The sequence below is a fragment of the Calliphora vicina genome, chromosome 4 (genome assembly GCF_958450345.1).
Source record: "Calliphora vicina chromosome 4, idCalVici1.1, whole genome shotgun sequence".
In the NCBI taxonomy this organism is placed as follows: Eukaryota; Metazoa; Arthropoda; class Insecta; order Diptera; family Calliphoridae; genus Calliphora; species Calliphora vicina.
Window position 1 is genome coordinate 100,441,384 of NC_088783.1, and position 15,951 is coordinate 100,457,334.

Sequence of the window (15,951 nt, forward strand, 5' to 3'; positions counted from 1 at the left end):
GACGTCGAACACGAACAAATCGGACTCACAAATCATCCGTGTGTGGCCAGCTTAACATAAAGTTTCCAATAATGCAAAATTTTGAAAACAATTACATATATGTGAGATTCAGTATTTGCTTTAAAAAATATTGTAGAATACCGAATTTTAATTTAAGTAATACGCGAAAAAAAACAGTTTTTTGGCTCTCCTGAAAAGTTGTGTTTTTTAAGATAGGCCCTCGATATACTATTTTCAACTCAAAAAATCAGTATGAAGAAAATGCCTTAGAAATAGTTTATATTTCTAAGGTCGTACTTGGAGATCGACCACCGCAGACCCGGAGAAAAAAATACCGCGGAAAACAAGAGTAGTTCAGGAACAACTAAGGTCGAGATGCAGCACCATAATCAATGTCAACAGGTCCCGCATAGACCGTGCCGTCATAGATGTATGCCCAGCATGTGGTTAGGGTTCCAATGAAGGTATTTGCAGTTATTTCGGTAACGGTAATTTCATCATGATCTAAATTTTTGATATTGCAAAAATTAAAGAAAAGTTGACAAAGGTGGTTTGTGTTTTATTATACATACGTATTTAAAATTTGTGTAGATTGCAATAAACTCAATTATTTAAACAAAAAAATGTATTTTTATAATTTAAATTAGTTATATAATAACGGTAACGGTATTTACGATTATATCGATAACGGAATTTTAGCGGTAACGGTAGTTGAGCTTTTTATTTAATTTTTTTAATTTGAATTAATTTTATTTAATTGAATCCATTCGTAAACTGCAAACTTTTCATAGCCGATTTTTTCTAGTAAATATTCAGATTTTATATTTCCAACAACAACAAAAGCTGATGAATGAACTTTCGACGATGTAGCTATTAATTTGCTCATAGAGATTGCCAAATATTGACCAAGACCCTTTCGCTGAGCTGATGGCAAAACTTGAAGTATTCTGGAAAATTTAATAAAATAAAGTTTAACCAAACAAGTTTATAAAAATAGAAAACAGTAAATACTCACCCTAAACCAGAGAATTCATTATGAAAAATCCAACCAATCAGACTATTTGTGGATTCTTCCATAACACCAATACACCTTTTCAAATTGATAAAACCTTTAATGTAGTTCAATGAAGCTTCTTTATTATTTGCCCAAAGAGAGTGAATTAAATCGGCATGCTTCTCCTGCACTGGGGTTTCATTGTAGCCCTCGGGAAGGCTTTTAAGATAAATATGTTAAAATTAGTTTTAATCCGTATAGATTTAAATAATAAAAAAATATATTAAGTTCTCTACCAGCGATTACAAATCACGATATTCTTGATTCTTGTTTTTTTGGTTTTAAAATAATACATTAGAAATTTGAGGCTTAATTAGGGAAGCAAATTTTTAACGAATGCAGAAATGCTCGACATTTTTGCAATACATGAGTCTAATTTGATTATCAATCGCTGATAGAGTTGATTACCTGGGTACTTTCAGGTTTAAAGCCTTGTCGTAATTTAAAATTAAACCTTGACATTGTCGAGCTTTTTGTATTGAACCTCCTTTTGATAAGATGATATCATTTATAGCTTCGCGGTATTCATTTGCAACACTTATAAGTAGAGGACCATTTTTCCATTGTATTAAGTTCGTTTTACTTAAACATTCTATCAATTCATTGCACTTCGGTTCCCAAGTATGAAATGCGACACTTTGAATCTGAAAGTATTTTTAAATTTGTTGAAAGTCTTTTTTTAGTTTCAAATTAAATTTGAGTGCAAATCATCTATTTTTTCAGTTTCGAGGTTAAGTTAAGGGTAAATATAATTATTAAGATATTTGTGTAAAATATATTGGAATATCAAAATTTCTCTAGTCCTAGATATTGTTAAATATTTATAATACGGCTTTTAAAAAATGGTACAACTATCGGGCAACTATAGTAAATGTCTCGCATTTTAGTTCCGATAAATTATCATATTGTTTTATTTTTGAAAAAAAAAGAAAATATCCATTATGAGCGTTAATGAATGAGAACTGTTTGGTTTACTGGAAGTTCGTATATTTTCGAATGTTTGTATATCTTGCAAAAATTTATCGACTAACGGATTTTTTAATTTAATATTTTAGGTAAATTTAAGTAAAAAATTAGTAGTATCAGCTATAATTTTCAACTCTATTACAACAAAGTACAACATAAAATCAAAATAATATTCTATATAACTTGCATTCAAAAAGTATTTTTGAATGTTGCTGAATAAATATATGTAAGCTAAAACGTATTAGTTCACAAATGTGAAATTATGCAGAGATGCTTTTATATATTATTAACCCTCCGTTAGTCGCAATCATTTTCAATCGAGACTAGTCGTAATGTATCAAATTGATATCAATAAATAAAAGGCGTTTGAAAATAATCTCTTCACTTTTTATTTCGAAAACATAAAAGCAATATTAAATCCAAAAGGCAGTATTCATAAACGAATTTTAAATTTAAACAACGTTTTAAAATCAAATTTTGTATGGAAATTTTGCTTTAAAACATTGTTTAAATTTAAAAATTTTTTATGAATACGGGGGAAAGTATTTAAAAGAGTAATCAAAATAATATTGCAGTAAAAATATTATTTTATTCAAAAAATAGCTTAAAATTTAGGGTGCTTAAAAAAATGTACAATCAAAAATTGTTTGCCTGTATCAACCAGATCAGTTGCGACTAACGGAGGGTTAAATTTTTGTTTGTTATTTAAATTAACAAATTTTGAATTTTAGGATAAAGTTAGTTAGCTTACTATTGCATTCAGTTTTGAGAGCATTCACGAAGGACTTTAGATGGTCAACGAAATCAGTTGATAATTATATTATAATATAGCAAAAGCTAACAAATTTAAAATTCAAACTTTTTTTAATACATATGTATATTAAATTAGTTAGCATATATACCTTAAAGTTGGCTAATATACTTCTTAGTAAAGAAATAATCAAGAATACGGGGCTCAATGGTATTGTGATATCAAAAAAGGAGAACTAATCCAAACTAAGGAGTACTTTTTCGTTCCTCAAAATGGTACTTTTTGAATTTTCTATAATGTTGAATCTATAAATTGGAAATTACTTTGATTTCAAACTTGACGGGGGTTCAATTGTGGAAAATTGGTAGTACTCTATATTCTAATTGTACTTTTTATTATATTAAATTATTTTACTTATGTACATACATAGTAGTACATAGTACATAGTAGCTATAATACTATTTCTTTATTGTAATAGTACTTTGGTTAGAATTCGCAAAAGGTGAATTTAGTGGTACATTTCTTTTTGCATTTTCAATAATAACGGGTTCAGAAATATGAAATTAGGCATTCATGATTCTGAGTGGGAATACAAAATGTGGGTCTTTCTGGTACTTTTTTAATTCTGAATTATTATTAATTCACAAAGGGAGACTTAATGGCACTATTTCTTTCTTCTAATTGGGGTGGCGAAGCGCACCGGGTCAGCAAGTAATCCATACTATTATTGGATAATTGAAAATAACTAAGCCTTTGTTGAAAACACTTTGCATTTTTTTAAATTAAATAAATAGTCATTTGATTTGGTTTCGGTTTCGATTAAAACCGAACACGAAACTCTAGTTGAAAGTATCTCGTTTTCCACTTACAACATTTATTTAAATAATTTTTAAAATCCATCACTTTATTAAGTTACCACAATTCTTTTACATGGTTTTATGTTTATCATATACCATTTTTTTTTACTAAAAATTGGTGTAAAATTTTCGAATTTGCATTTCATAATTTTCACGGTATAAACCAGTGAAAATAAACCAGTCTATTTGAACTAGTTCTGGGGATGTGCCTCGTGAAAAACTGCACTTGCGATTGTTTTCAAAATGTAACTTCGTGGAAGCTTTTAAAATTTCGCCGAAGATTGGCAGATTGAATGCAATCAGAAATGAATATATTGAAATGATATAAACCAATTTTCATTTACATTCAATAGCCATTTTTAGCCGTTTTCGAATATTATATTTTTTAGGTTATTGTTTGAAATTTGGCTTAACGAAAATTCAAAAAAAGAACAATTTTATGCCGTTTACAAACATGTAGTTGACAAAACTGAAGTTAACATATTTTCAGATGAAGTGAAGAAGCATATAACGCAAACAATACATTTTTTATACCCATAGTGGGAAGGGTATAATGCGTTTGTGCAGATGTTTGTAATGTCCAAGAATATTAGTCTAACACCGGGCTATTTAAATTGGCTGAAATCGGTCCATTATACCACCTTGCCCCCATACAAATGTCCTTCCGTAATTGGACTTTATCGGTCATAAATGTTTAATTTATATAGGTATCTACTAGGGTATTCATTCGAATAATGATCGTTCGATTAATCGAATAATTTCTTACGAATAAACAACTTAAAAATTGCCATTTTCGAATAACGAATAATTAGAACAATTTTATTTAGAATAATCGAATAAAACGAATAAAATTTTTTCATAATTTCATATTTAAATAAATAATAATGACTTACAAAAATTGCACTGTTTCTGAAATTCGACTAATATTTCGATCACTGGTCCTATAGCTCCTTCTATAAATATATAAATATTACTACATGAAGTTACAATTCTAAAAACAAGTATTTCAAAATGTTTAATTTAGGACTTGAACCAATGAATAAAATAGTTGTTATTTAGTAAAAAAAAGGCTGAAGGATTTTGGAATTGATTTCGAAACAGAAATTTTAGGGTCTTAAAATTACGGTGCGGCCGTGGTGGGAACATATGCTGGCGAAATATTAGCAGAATAATCAAAATATAACAATGATTAAAGTGGTGTTGAAAGTGATTTTAAAACGGTCGTCGAAAGTGATATCGAGGATGAGATTTATAATGATTACTTTGAAATGGACGAAGGCTACTCATTTTAAAACTCGAATTTATATTGTACTTCAATTCAGAATCATGTCGAACTAGCACACATTTTTAAAAGCATATCTCCAAAACGGAAACTAAAGATTGCTAGTCAATTGTTTGTTCGGGAGGGAATCTGATCAGAATATTTCTGATGAAAATTAATTGATTGACTTTGTTGTCGAATGTTTTTAAACAATCAATACCTGAATTGTTAACTTTAACGTTATTTTTTGTTTTTCTTTAACAATAAAATATTAAAAAGCCTACATCATAACTTCATTCTTTACTTTCTTAAAAAAATTAAAATTATTCGTATAATTCGTTTAATTTTAGATGTGTGATCGAATTATTCGAACAAGTTAAAATCTCTTATTCCTTTTATTCGAACAAGAGAAAAATCTAATAATTTGAATACCCTAGTACAGTAGACGCTCGCTAATTAGAACCGCAATTGTTTTGTTTTTGAGGCAATTCTAATTTCTGGACGTTTTTTTTTTCGAATAAAAAATAGAGTAAATTTACTTCCAAACACTTTTAATTTTTTTTAATTCAAGTTTATTTGATCAAAACAAGAAAAGAAAACGTAACAATTCAGTCCAATACATTAAATGTATTTTTATAAATTAAATTAAAAAACATAACAATTCAGTTTTACATATGTATTTAAAAAAAAATCTATATACATATATAAAATACAAAAACTGTTTCTACCTATGTCCGTTATAGACTCTGAGACCATCCAACCGATTAGCTCCAAACTGGTATCATTGGAAAGGAAATTTTCTGAATATGGTTTTAGACACATAAAATACTACATTAGGTCCATTCGGTGCTTTCGTAAAGAAGATTTTCGAATTTTCTCATACAAATATTTTTCATATATATATAAAAATGTATGTATGTTCCGAATGAACTCAAAAACGGCTGGACCGATTTTAATGAAATTTTCGGTGAATCTTTAGAATAGCCCAGCGGGTAACACTCTAAAGTCAGCTTTTTGATTTTCGGTCTGTGGGCGGAGGGGTGTGGCAAAATCAAATTTTTACATTATACAGCTAATGCCATTTATATATATAAAAAACCACTGGACTGATTTTGATGAAATTTTCAGGAAATCTTCAGAATAGCAAAGCGGGTAACACTGTATAGTCAGATTTTAGATATTCGGTCTGTGGGCGGAGGGGCATGTAAAAATCAAATTTTTACATTTTACCGCTAATGCCATATATTTCATAAAAATGGATGTGTGTATATATGGCTGGACCGATTTTGATGAAATTTTCACGGAATCTTCAGAAAAGCCTTTCGGGTAACAGTGTAGTCAGATTTTTGATTTTCGATCTGTGATAAACAATTTTGTTTACTTACTATTTTGCATATTAGGAGCATGAATAAGAAATTTCTATATGAAATCTAATTTTAATCAAAAAATTATAAATCGATTGAAACAGTAATGGACGAAGAACAAGTCGTCAATTATCCTACTGAATTTTTGAATTCATTGGAACCAGCCGAAATGCCACCACATGTATGTTGAAATATTAAATTAAAACTTGTATTCAAATACTTTGTAAATTATACATCTTGTAGTCTTTGAAATGATTTGTATTTTAATTCAAAAGAAAATAATTTTTCTTGTCACTTGTTTAAAAATTGATTTGAACAATAAATTTGTTTTCTCCATATTTTACCCTAACAAATATTTGTATTTTATCTGGTTATGGGCCCAGACATGACTGAAGAAATGTTTTCTATAAATTTCTTTGAGGGTCGGAATTTTGATAATTGGAGATTCAGATTGGAAGCAGTTCTAGATGAGCATGGACTATTAAATTTAATAAAACAAGACGTAGAAGAATTGGTAGCTCAAGAAGCCAATGCTACTAAGGTGGAAGAGCTTAAGAAAGGCGACAGGAAGGCTAAATCCATAATTATCAGAAGAATAGCTGATTCTCATTTAGAATATGTTAAGGACTGCAATAGTTCTTATGAAGTTTTGCAGCCACTTATAAATGTGTTTGCAAAGAAAAGCATTTCAAATCAATTATTCGTAAGAAAGAAGCTAATGACAATGAAATGTGAAGAATGTAAGCTTGAACGAATTTTTCTTAAAATTTGGCGGATTGGTAAGGCAGTTAATATCGTCTGGTGCAAAAATGGAAAAACTTGACATAATTTGTCATTTGCTTATCACACTACCGGAAAAATATAATAACGTTGTTACTGCTATTGAAACCTTAAACCCAAATGATCTGGAATTGGATTTCGTCAAAAATCGATTGCTGGAAGAAGAACGTAAGCGTGAAGTTGTAAATAAAATTGATTTAAGTGAAAATGTGGCAATGAAAGCAACCTTCAAATTCAAATGCCATTATTGTGGAAAAGTTGGTCACAAAAAGAAAAACTGTTTCAAGTGGAAAAAGGATCAATCCGGTAAGAATGTGAATTTTACAGATTCTGAAGTAACTTTTATTGCGGATGGAGATTGCTTTGGTGTTGAATCTTCTACACGAATGAAATGGATTATAGATTCTGGAGCCAGCGATCACATGGCAAATAATGAACATTGCTTTGATAATTTACAAGTACTTAAAAATCCAGTGATTATTGGTGTTGCCAAGGATGGTGTTTCTATTCAAGCAAATAAAATCGGAACAGTTCGTGGTATCATAAATATAAAAGGAAAGACTTTAAGAATCGCAATTAAAAATGTATTATTCTGCAAAGATTTAAAATGCAATTTATTTTCTGTTCGTCGAATTGAAGATGAAGGTATGAAGGTCGTGTTTCAGAACAAAAATGCAAAAATATGTAAAGGCGAATCTCTGTTGCTTGAAGCTGAAAGGAAAAGCAAACTCTATGAATTCAATATGGAATACCAAAGTGCATCTGTGAACATTACTGACAAACAAGGTATTGTTGGTTTGTGGCATCATCGTCTAGGTCACCTGAATTTTTCTGACATGAAGAAGCTAAATAAAATTGTGGATGGTATGGATGGCCTTGTAGGTGAAAAGTCATTTTGTGAATCATGTGTTTTCGGAAAACAAACGCGAAAACCTTTTAAAGTAAATACCAAAATAAAAACTTCGAGAATTTTGCAACTAATACATAGTGATGTGTGTGGTCCGATGGACACTACTTCTTGGGATGGTAAAAGGTACATAGTAACTTTTATAGATGATTTCTCTCATTTTACTTCAGTTTACATGATGTCGAAGAAATCAGAGGTCTTCAATTGTTTTAAAACTTTCAAGTCTATGGTCGAAAATTTACATAATAGTAAAATTGCTGCTTTAAGATGTGACAATGGCGGCGAGTACTCATCTGTTGAATTTAAAGAATTTTGTAAAACGTCTGGAATTTCTATTCAATATACGAATGCTTATACCCCTGAACAAAATGGAACATCTGAAAGAATGAATCGTACATAGATTGAGAAGGCAAGATCGATACTTTTTAATTGTGGTTTAGAAAAGAGTTTATGGACGGAAGCTGTTTACTGTTCAAATTACTTGACAAATAGAAGTCCTACAACTGCTATTTCCTGCAATAAAACTCCCGCAGAAATTTGGTTTGGTATTAAACCCAACTTATCTAATTTACGAATTTTTGGCTGTGTAGCATATTCTCATATTCCAAAAATAAAACGTAAGAAATTGGATATGAAATCTGATAAATTAATAATGGTTGGATATCGATTATGGAGTCCTATTAAACGCAAAATTATTTTGTCAAGAGATGTTGTTTTTAATGAAAATGTTTTTGCAAATACTGGCTCAATAAACAAAAATGTTTCAAAATGTATTGAAATTGAATCGTCGCCAAATAATATTCAAAATACAGTTAGAACACAATATGATAGTTCTGAAGACAGCGAAGGTGACGAACAATTCGAAGAAGCAGTAAGCCAACAAGAAAATCAGAGTGAAACTAACATTGAAAGAAGTGAAGAAGTTGTTGATGATATAATTGTAGATGATTCAGATACTGTTGATGAAATAATAATAGAAGACTCCGAGGTAGATCAACAGGAACCACAGTTACGTAGAAGTTCAAGAATTAGGAAACCAAAAATAAATAATTATATTGCTTTAGCTTTAAATGCTGAACAATTTGTTTCTGACACTCTGACACCGTTAACATATGAGGATATTCGAAATTGTCATAATTCTAGTGAATGGTACGAAGCTGTTAAAAACGAATTAGAGAAAAATAAGACATGGAATTTAGTTGAACGTCCGGATGGGAAAAGTATTGTCGACAGTAAATGGGTATTCAAGCGAAAATTAGACAGTAATGGCAATCCTGGCGAATACAAAGCACGAGTTGTAGCAAAAGGGTTTACACAACGTCAAGGTTTTGATTTTCAAGAAACATATTCTCCTGTTGCACGAATTGGAACTTTTCGTATATTACTTGCTGTTGCCAATAAGTTGAAATATCATATTCACCAAATGGATGTTAAGACAGCGTTTCTTAATGGATATCACCGTGAAGAAATATATATGAAACCCCCTAAAGGACTTAAATGTGATTCAAATTTGGTATGTAAATTAAATCGTTCTTTATACGGATTAAAGCAGGCTCCTCGAATGTGGAACGAGAGATTTAATAATTATATTATGAAATTAAAATTTGTGCGGTCCAAAGATGATTATTGCCTGTACATGCGTAATATTAACAATAATACAGTATATTTATTACTATATGTAGATGACCTATTACTAGTTGGAAACAACTTGAAATTGTTAAATCATTACTAAAGAAAGAATTTGAAATGAAGGATTTGGGAAATATTGATGTATATTTGGGAGTAAGAGTAATACGATATTTTGAAAAGTCTGAAATTAAAATCAATCAAAAATCATTTATACTAAATTTACTTAAGCGTTTTGGAATGGAAAATTGTAATGGTACCGATACTCCAATGGAACCAAAATTGTATTTATCTAAAGATTCTAAAGATAATCATACGAAAGAACCATACAAGGAATTAATCGGATGTTTAATGTATTTAATGCTAACTTCAAGGCCTGACCTCAGCGTTAGTGTAAATTACTTAAGACGTTTTCAAAATTGTGCTACAGATTGTCATTGGAATCATTTAAAAAGAGTTCTTAGATATCTGAAAAATACATCTAACATGGAACTTTTATACGATGGAAAAACAGATGAAATATTATTTGGTTATTCAGATGCAGATTGGGGAAATGATGTGGACGATAGAAAATCTATAAGTGGTTACTTAATTATAGTATATGGCTGTTCTGTTTCTTGGCTTACTAAGAAGCAACCTACTGTTACCCTATCATCCACTGAAGCGGAATATATAGCTCTCTGTGTTACAGCATGTGAAATTATTTCAATAAAGAAATTACTGCAAGATTTCAATATAATAATAAAATCGCCTGTTAGAATTTTTGAGGATAATATGTCATGTATAAAAATTGCTGAAGAACCTAAAGAACATCAAAGAATGAAGCATATAGACATAAAATATAATTTCGTTCGAGATTTAATACAAGAAAATATTTTGAAAATCCTATACAAGCCAACTAAGGAACAAATTGCCGATTTCTTTACAAAATCACTATCTAAACTGCCATTTACAAATTTTAGAAATAATATTGGATTTATTTAATTGGGCAAGGGTGTTGAAATATTCAATTAAAACTTGTATTCAAATACTTTGTAAATTATACATCTTGTAGTCTTTGAAATGATTTGTATTATAATTCAAAAGAAAATAATTTTTCTTGTCACTTGATTAAAAATTGTTTTATTGATTTGAACAATAAATTGGTTTTCTCCATATTTTACCCTAACAAATATCTGTATTTTATCTATGTATTAACATTGAATGTTGGAGATCGAAATGCAATATAAAACAGATGTTTTCTAAAGGCCAGCAACGCGGACCGGGTTCAGCTAGTTAAATAATAAAGTTAAAAGTTTGCACAATGGCCAAATTTACAACTAATCTTTGTTTGATATACATATAATCAGTTATATTTGTTTGTATTTTCGGTTTCATCGAATCCGAAATATCATTACGGAGAGCCAAAAGATTGCTTAAGTGTTTTGATGTAGCTGATTGAAGATGTCGTCACATTAAAATCTAGTGCTAACTGGTTCCCTTGAACGCCTTTGTCAAGCTTTTCTAATATTTTGACTTTAGTTTCCAATGGTAAAGTGTTTTTTTACGTTTACTTGACATTTCTAATAATACAATTTCACTTTTTAATAGAGACTGCCAAAATATGTACACGCGTATCAAATTTCTCAAGTAAACTAGCCACAAATATACATAAATGCGACAAAAAACAACAAATAGGGAGAAAACATATATAATTTGGTGATTCCCCTTTTTAATTTGACTATGTTCAAACAGAATAAAAATAAATTGCAGATTTTTTGTGTTCAAATAACAACAAAAAAAACACTGATTCTAATTTCTGGAAGTTCGAATTACTGAAAGCTCTAATTTGTGAGCGCCTACTGTATCTACACAAATTTTTTCTTCAAATAAGTTTTATATATGTATACGGCATTCATGTCACCTATTTTTAATTACTCATAACTCCCATATAAGACCCGCTTCCGAAAATCACTTTAACGTGCATAAATCTCTTAAAAATGTTGGTATACACCAGTGTTGCCAATTCAGCCATTTTCTGGCTAAATTTAGCCCTTTTCAATCTTGTTTAGCCACTAAAAAAATTAATTTAGCCTTTAGCCATTTTTTTTAGCCTTTTATATTTTCATTTAGCCCTTTTTAATGGCTATATCAAAACTTATATATTTACTCTAACGATCTAAAATTTTATGACAAAAATTAACTAAAAATGTTGAACCAGTAAACAATTTAAGTAGTTTTATGTTGGAACCCTCCCATAGTTAAACGGTTTTAGGCCTTGAAAACCCGCGGTTTCGGTTAAAACCGAACACGAAACTCTAATTTAACCTATAGTGCACTGGTAAAAAAACAAAAACATTTAAAATCACCAAAATACCTTATAACTTTCTACCGGATTGCTCCTCTATATCAGCTAAACAGTTCGCTTATACAACTATAAATCCAAAAGTTGAAATATGGGTCAATTTCATAGATTTTAAAAGAAAAAAAATTATACTCATATACCCGGTGTAGGGATCATATGGCCGGGATTGGGCGACTATAATTTCTTAATTGTTTTAAGATGTAATTACAACATATTTTAGTATGTATACTCACCAAATCTTGATGTAAACACACATAAGTTCCATATTTACGAAAATCCCCAGTATTATGTGTGTAGAATGTTTTTCGAAACGAAATCCATACATGATTTTTCTTGTCAATATTCAGCACATGTAATTGTCTATTCCATTGGTATTGTGTGAATAGGAGTAAGTACTGAAACCCATTTGATTTGTATTTCTCTCTATATAATTCCAATAACTCACAAAACTCTTCATCATTGAGTGGCCGTAGTATATCAACCACTCCATCTTTTTTCATACATTCCACCATATGATTGCTGGTCATTTTTTCTTAATTTTTAGGGGTGACTCTTATCAATGTATTTTTAATTTTTATTATGTTTATAGTTTTATAATAATAAAAAAATACTAATACGATACTGATATACGAAAGCGACAATTGACTACTGATCTCTCGTAAATTGTGAACGTTACTAATTGTCCAAAACAATTTTTGAATATATGTACCTATGAATGTATACGAACTGAATTGATGTGTAGCTTAATAGTCATTGTAATGATTTAAGAGTGATAAAGAGAATTTATTTTTAAATAAAAGACTAAATACAATATAAATATTACGTATTTAGTACAGACACTATGCATACATAGTTATTCAAATGTGAGTTTAATAGCTGCAATCAAAATCATAGAGAAAATATACAGTTAGGGACAAAATTGTTCACAAAACAACAAATATTAAATATAAATAACTTGCTTTTTCGGTGGCATGTCACAGTGTCCATTGACATAATGTCATTTCGGTAGTGTCATAATGTTCATGTGTAATGTGTTGTAAAGTCCATGGACATAATGACACTTTGAGAGTGACTTATTGTTCATGATATTTAAAAAATAATTTAACTATTTATGTTGTAAATTTAAAGTAGTAATAAGACTATAGCTACGATTTTTAATTATTATCTGAATTTTGTGGAGTTTTGAAGAATTGTTAAAGAAGTATAAATGGATAATGTAAAATATAAATATGTATTTAGGAATGAATTTGACAAAAAAAGAAAGTTCAATAAAAAATTTAAGAACTTTCACTCCAAAAACAATATTTTTTAATCATTAATTTACAAGAAAGACTTTATTTAGGGAAGCCGCCTGACGCGTTCTATGGAGCAGAAGAGCGGTCGCAGGCCGCCACGCAGATAAACTTTATTTGCAAAGACAAGTTTTTTTTTCACTCAGTAGCATGGCGATCAACTATTTGGTTTCCCAGAAAAAGGTTTTTATTATTGGCCGCTCTTAGGGGCTTTCTCCTCCATGAAATGCGGCAGACGGCTTCGCTACATGAAGCTTTCTAATATATGAAAATCTAAACTGTTACTGGGATCTTGATTTGTTCCAAAAATTTTATAAAAATGAGTTTATCTAAAAAAATATTTGGACATTATGATACTTTAAAAAGTGTCATAATATCCATAAGCAAAGTGTCATAGTGCCCATGGACATTATGACACTACCGAAATGATATGTCACTTAATGGGGTGTCATAATGTCCATGGACATTATGTCAATGGACACTGTGACATGCCGCCGCTTTTTCTTCTTCATTGTTTTTATTGAAATTTTTTAAATTTATTTTAATCTTTACATTATGCTTTAATAAAAAAAAAGATAAAACTAACAAAAAATATTAAATTTAAAAAGGTTTCACATGTTAGCTGTGAACAATTATGACCCTTGACGAAAATCCTTACGTTTTTGGCTATTAATATTTCGTGTGCCCCCCTCTTGCAGTTTTAACAGCTTTTATTCGTTTTGGCATACTATTTACAAGATTTATTAGCACCTGTGGGTTAATATTTACCCACGCCTCGATAGAACGCTCCCAAAGTTCATTGATGGTTTTCGCTGGGTCTTTTTTAGCCAATATTTTCCATTTCAATATTGACCAAAGGTGTTCAATCGGATTTAAATCCGGAGACTGGGGTGGCCAATCTAAAAGTTTAATCCCATTTTCTTCAAACCACGTTTTAGTAATTCCGGCAGAATGCTTCGGGTCTTTGTCTTGCATGAAGATGTCATCCTGACCCGGCTCTAAACCAAATATATCCAAACTTGGCATGGACATTCAAGGATTGTAATGTAATCTTTGGCACACATTCTGCCAGTTATTCGGAGTAGTAAACCCAACTGGTTTCCACGAAAACAGCCCCAAGCCATCAAAGATCCTACTCAAAATTTCATTGTGCTTGTAATATTTCGCTCTTGGACTCCAATTCTTTTATCAACCCATGTCCATTGGCGCCCATCAGACCCAATACGGTTGATTTTTGTCTCATCTGCCCAAGTTACCTTCATCCAGTCGTCTGTCATAAAATGCTCGTATGTACGTTTTTGCAAAAGCCAACCGCTTTTTTCGATTGTGTTCGCTTAAATAAGGTTTTTTAAGTTTTGTTCTTGGCGCTAGGCCGCTGGATTTTAAACATCTTCGAACGGTTTTGGAACTTATGTTTAAACTAAGGTGACCATACGTCCTCTTTTTTAGAGGACAATCATCTATTTCAACTGGCTGTCATCTATCTGTCATCTTTTTTCCTAATCTGTCATCTTATGTTATCTTAATTTTTAAAAGTATGATCAATATTTATTTTTAATTTTATAAATTAAAATAAATTTGATTTCCCGCCGGTCACCGGTCAAATCGTATATTTCTGTTCATACCCTTTGATATTTTTACAAATAAAGCGTCTGTAATTCTCATTCACTCTATAGTTTTATTTGTGTAATATCTTTAGTTTTTCTAAAGCCTTTTGGGAAAAGATTTCCTGATAATGTGACATAAGCAACCAGTGAAATGCGCATAGGAACTAGCTTATCTCCAACAATCAATTTTAGTGAATTTATCAATAATTGGTAATTCAGCACAATTCTTACCAAAATTTTTTAAAATTTGAAATGGAGTTTTGAAACTGCAGTTAAAAAAATTAAGTTAACGGTATCGTACGAAGACAAAAGCTCAAATACAAGTAAATACGGATATATTTTACGTAAAAATATCTTTTATTTTAATATTTCTCAGAATATGTTAATTCTATTCCTACATTTCTTGTTCTAGTGGCCTGAGACACGTTAATGGTGTGTCTCTAAAAGTTTGTAACCAGTCCTTTATATCTCATTAGAACGACAGCTACGCACACATTTCGATTCGTTTAAATTAAATTACAAAAGCTATGATCATAATATTTTACACAAGGTGTTTCAACAATATATACAACACATAGAACACAACCTTGAATTCAAATAAATTTTTGGCTTTTTTCTTTATGTCATCGATTTTCATTTTCAAAATCTGGTCGCCTTATTTAAACTATACTCTTGGTTGAGTATTTGTGTGACCTCAACAGCTGTATTACCCTCACCAGACACAATCAATCGACGAGCTTCTCGAGCATCAGCAAGTGAAAGTTTTTTTGGACGACCATTATTTATTTCCCGTAGAGTTTATACTATTCTGATTCTTTATTTTATTCACTAACCCTATTGATATATTATATTTTTTAGCGATTTCGCGATATGGGACACCTTCCATTATGTCTTTTGCCACATTTTGTTTCAATAGGGGAGTCTTAGCTTTTCCCATTATAAAAGGCTAAATAAATTATTTAAAAGCGTAGTATTTTATTTAAATATAATTTATGTTATTAAAAAAATTACGAATTTTGTTTTTATATTTTTTTAAAAATTGAGAAAAAGATCTGAGGGTCAAAAATGTTCACACACGTGGATATAGTTGTTTAATTTTTTTTTAGTGAAAAAGTAACGGTACTCCAAAAACATGTTGCCAT

General features: G+C 30.2%; 1 protein-coding gene across 1 annotated transcript; it reads right to left on the reverse strand.

Moving 5' to 3' along the window:
- Positions 1–542: 542 nt before the first annotated feature.
- On the reverse strand, positions 543–12,568 carry LOC135957738 (uncharacterized). Its single transcript, XM_065508531.1, has 4 exons — positions 12,144–12,568; positions 1,463–1,698; positions 1,016–1,213; positions 543–947 (listed from the first exon to the last, which is right to left on the reverse strand). Exons 1-4 carry the CDS (start codon positions 12,435–12,437, stop codon positions 734–736), a joined length of 942 nt encoding a protein of 313 aa, XP_065364603.1. The 5' UTR covers positions 12,438–12,568; the 3' UTR covers positions 543–733.
- Positions 12,569–15,951: the final 3,383 nt, after the last annotated feature.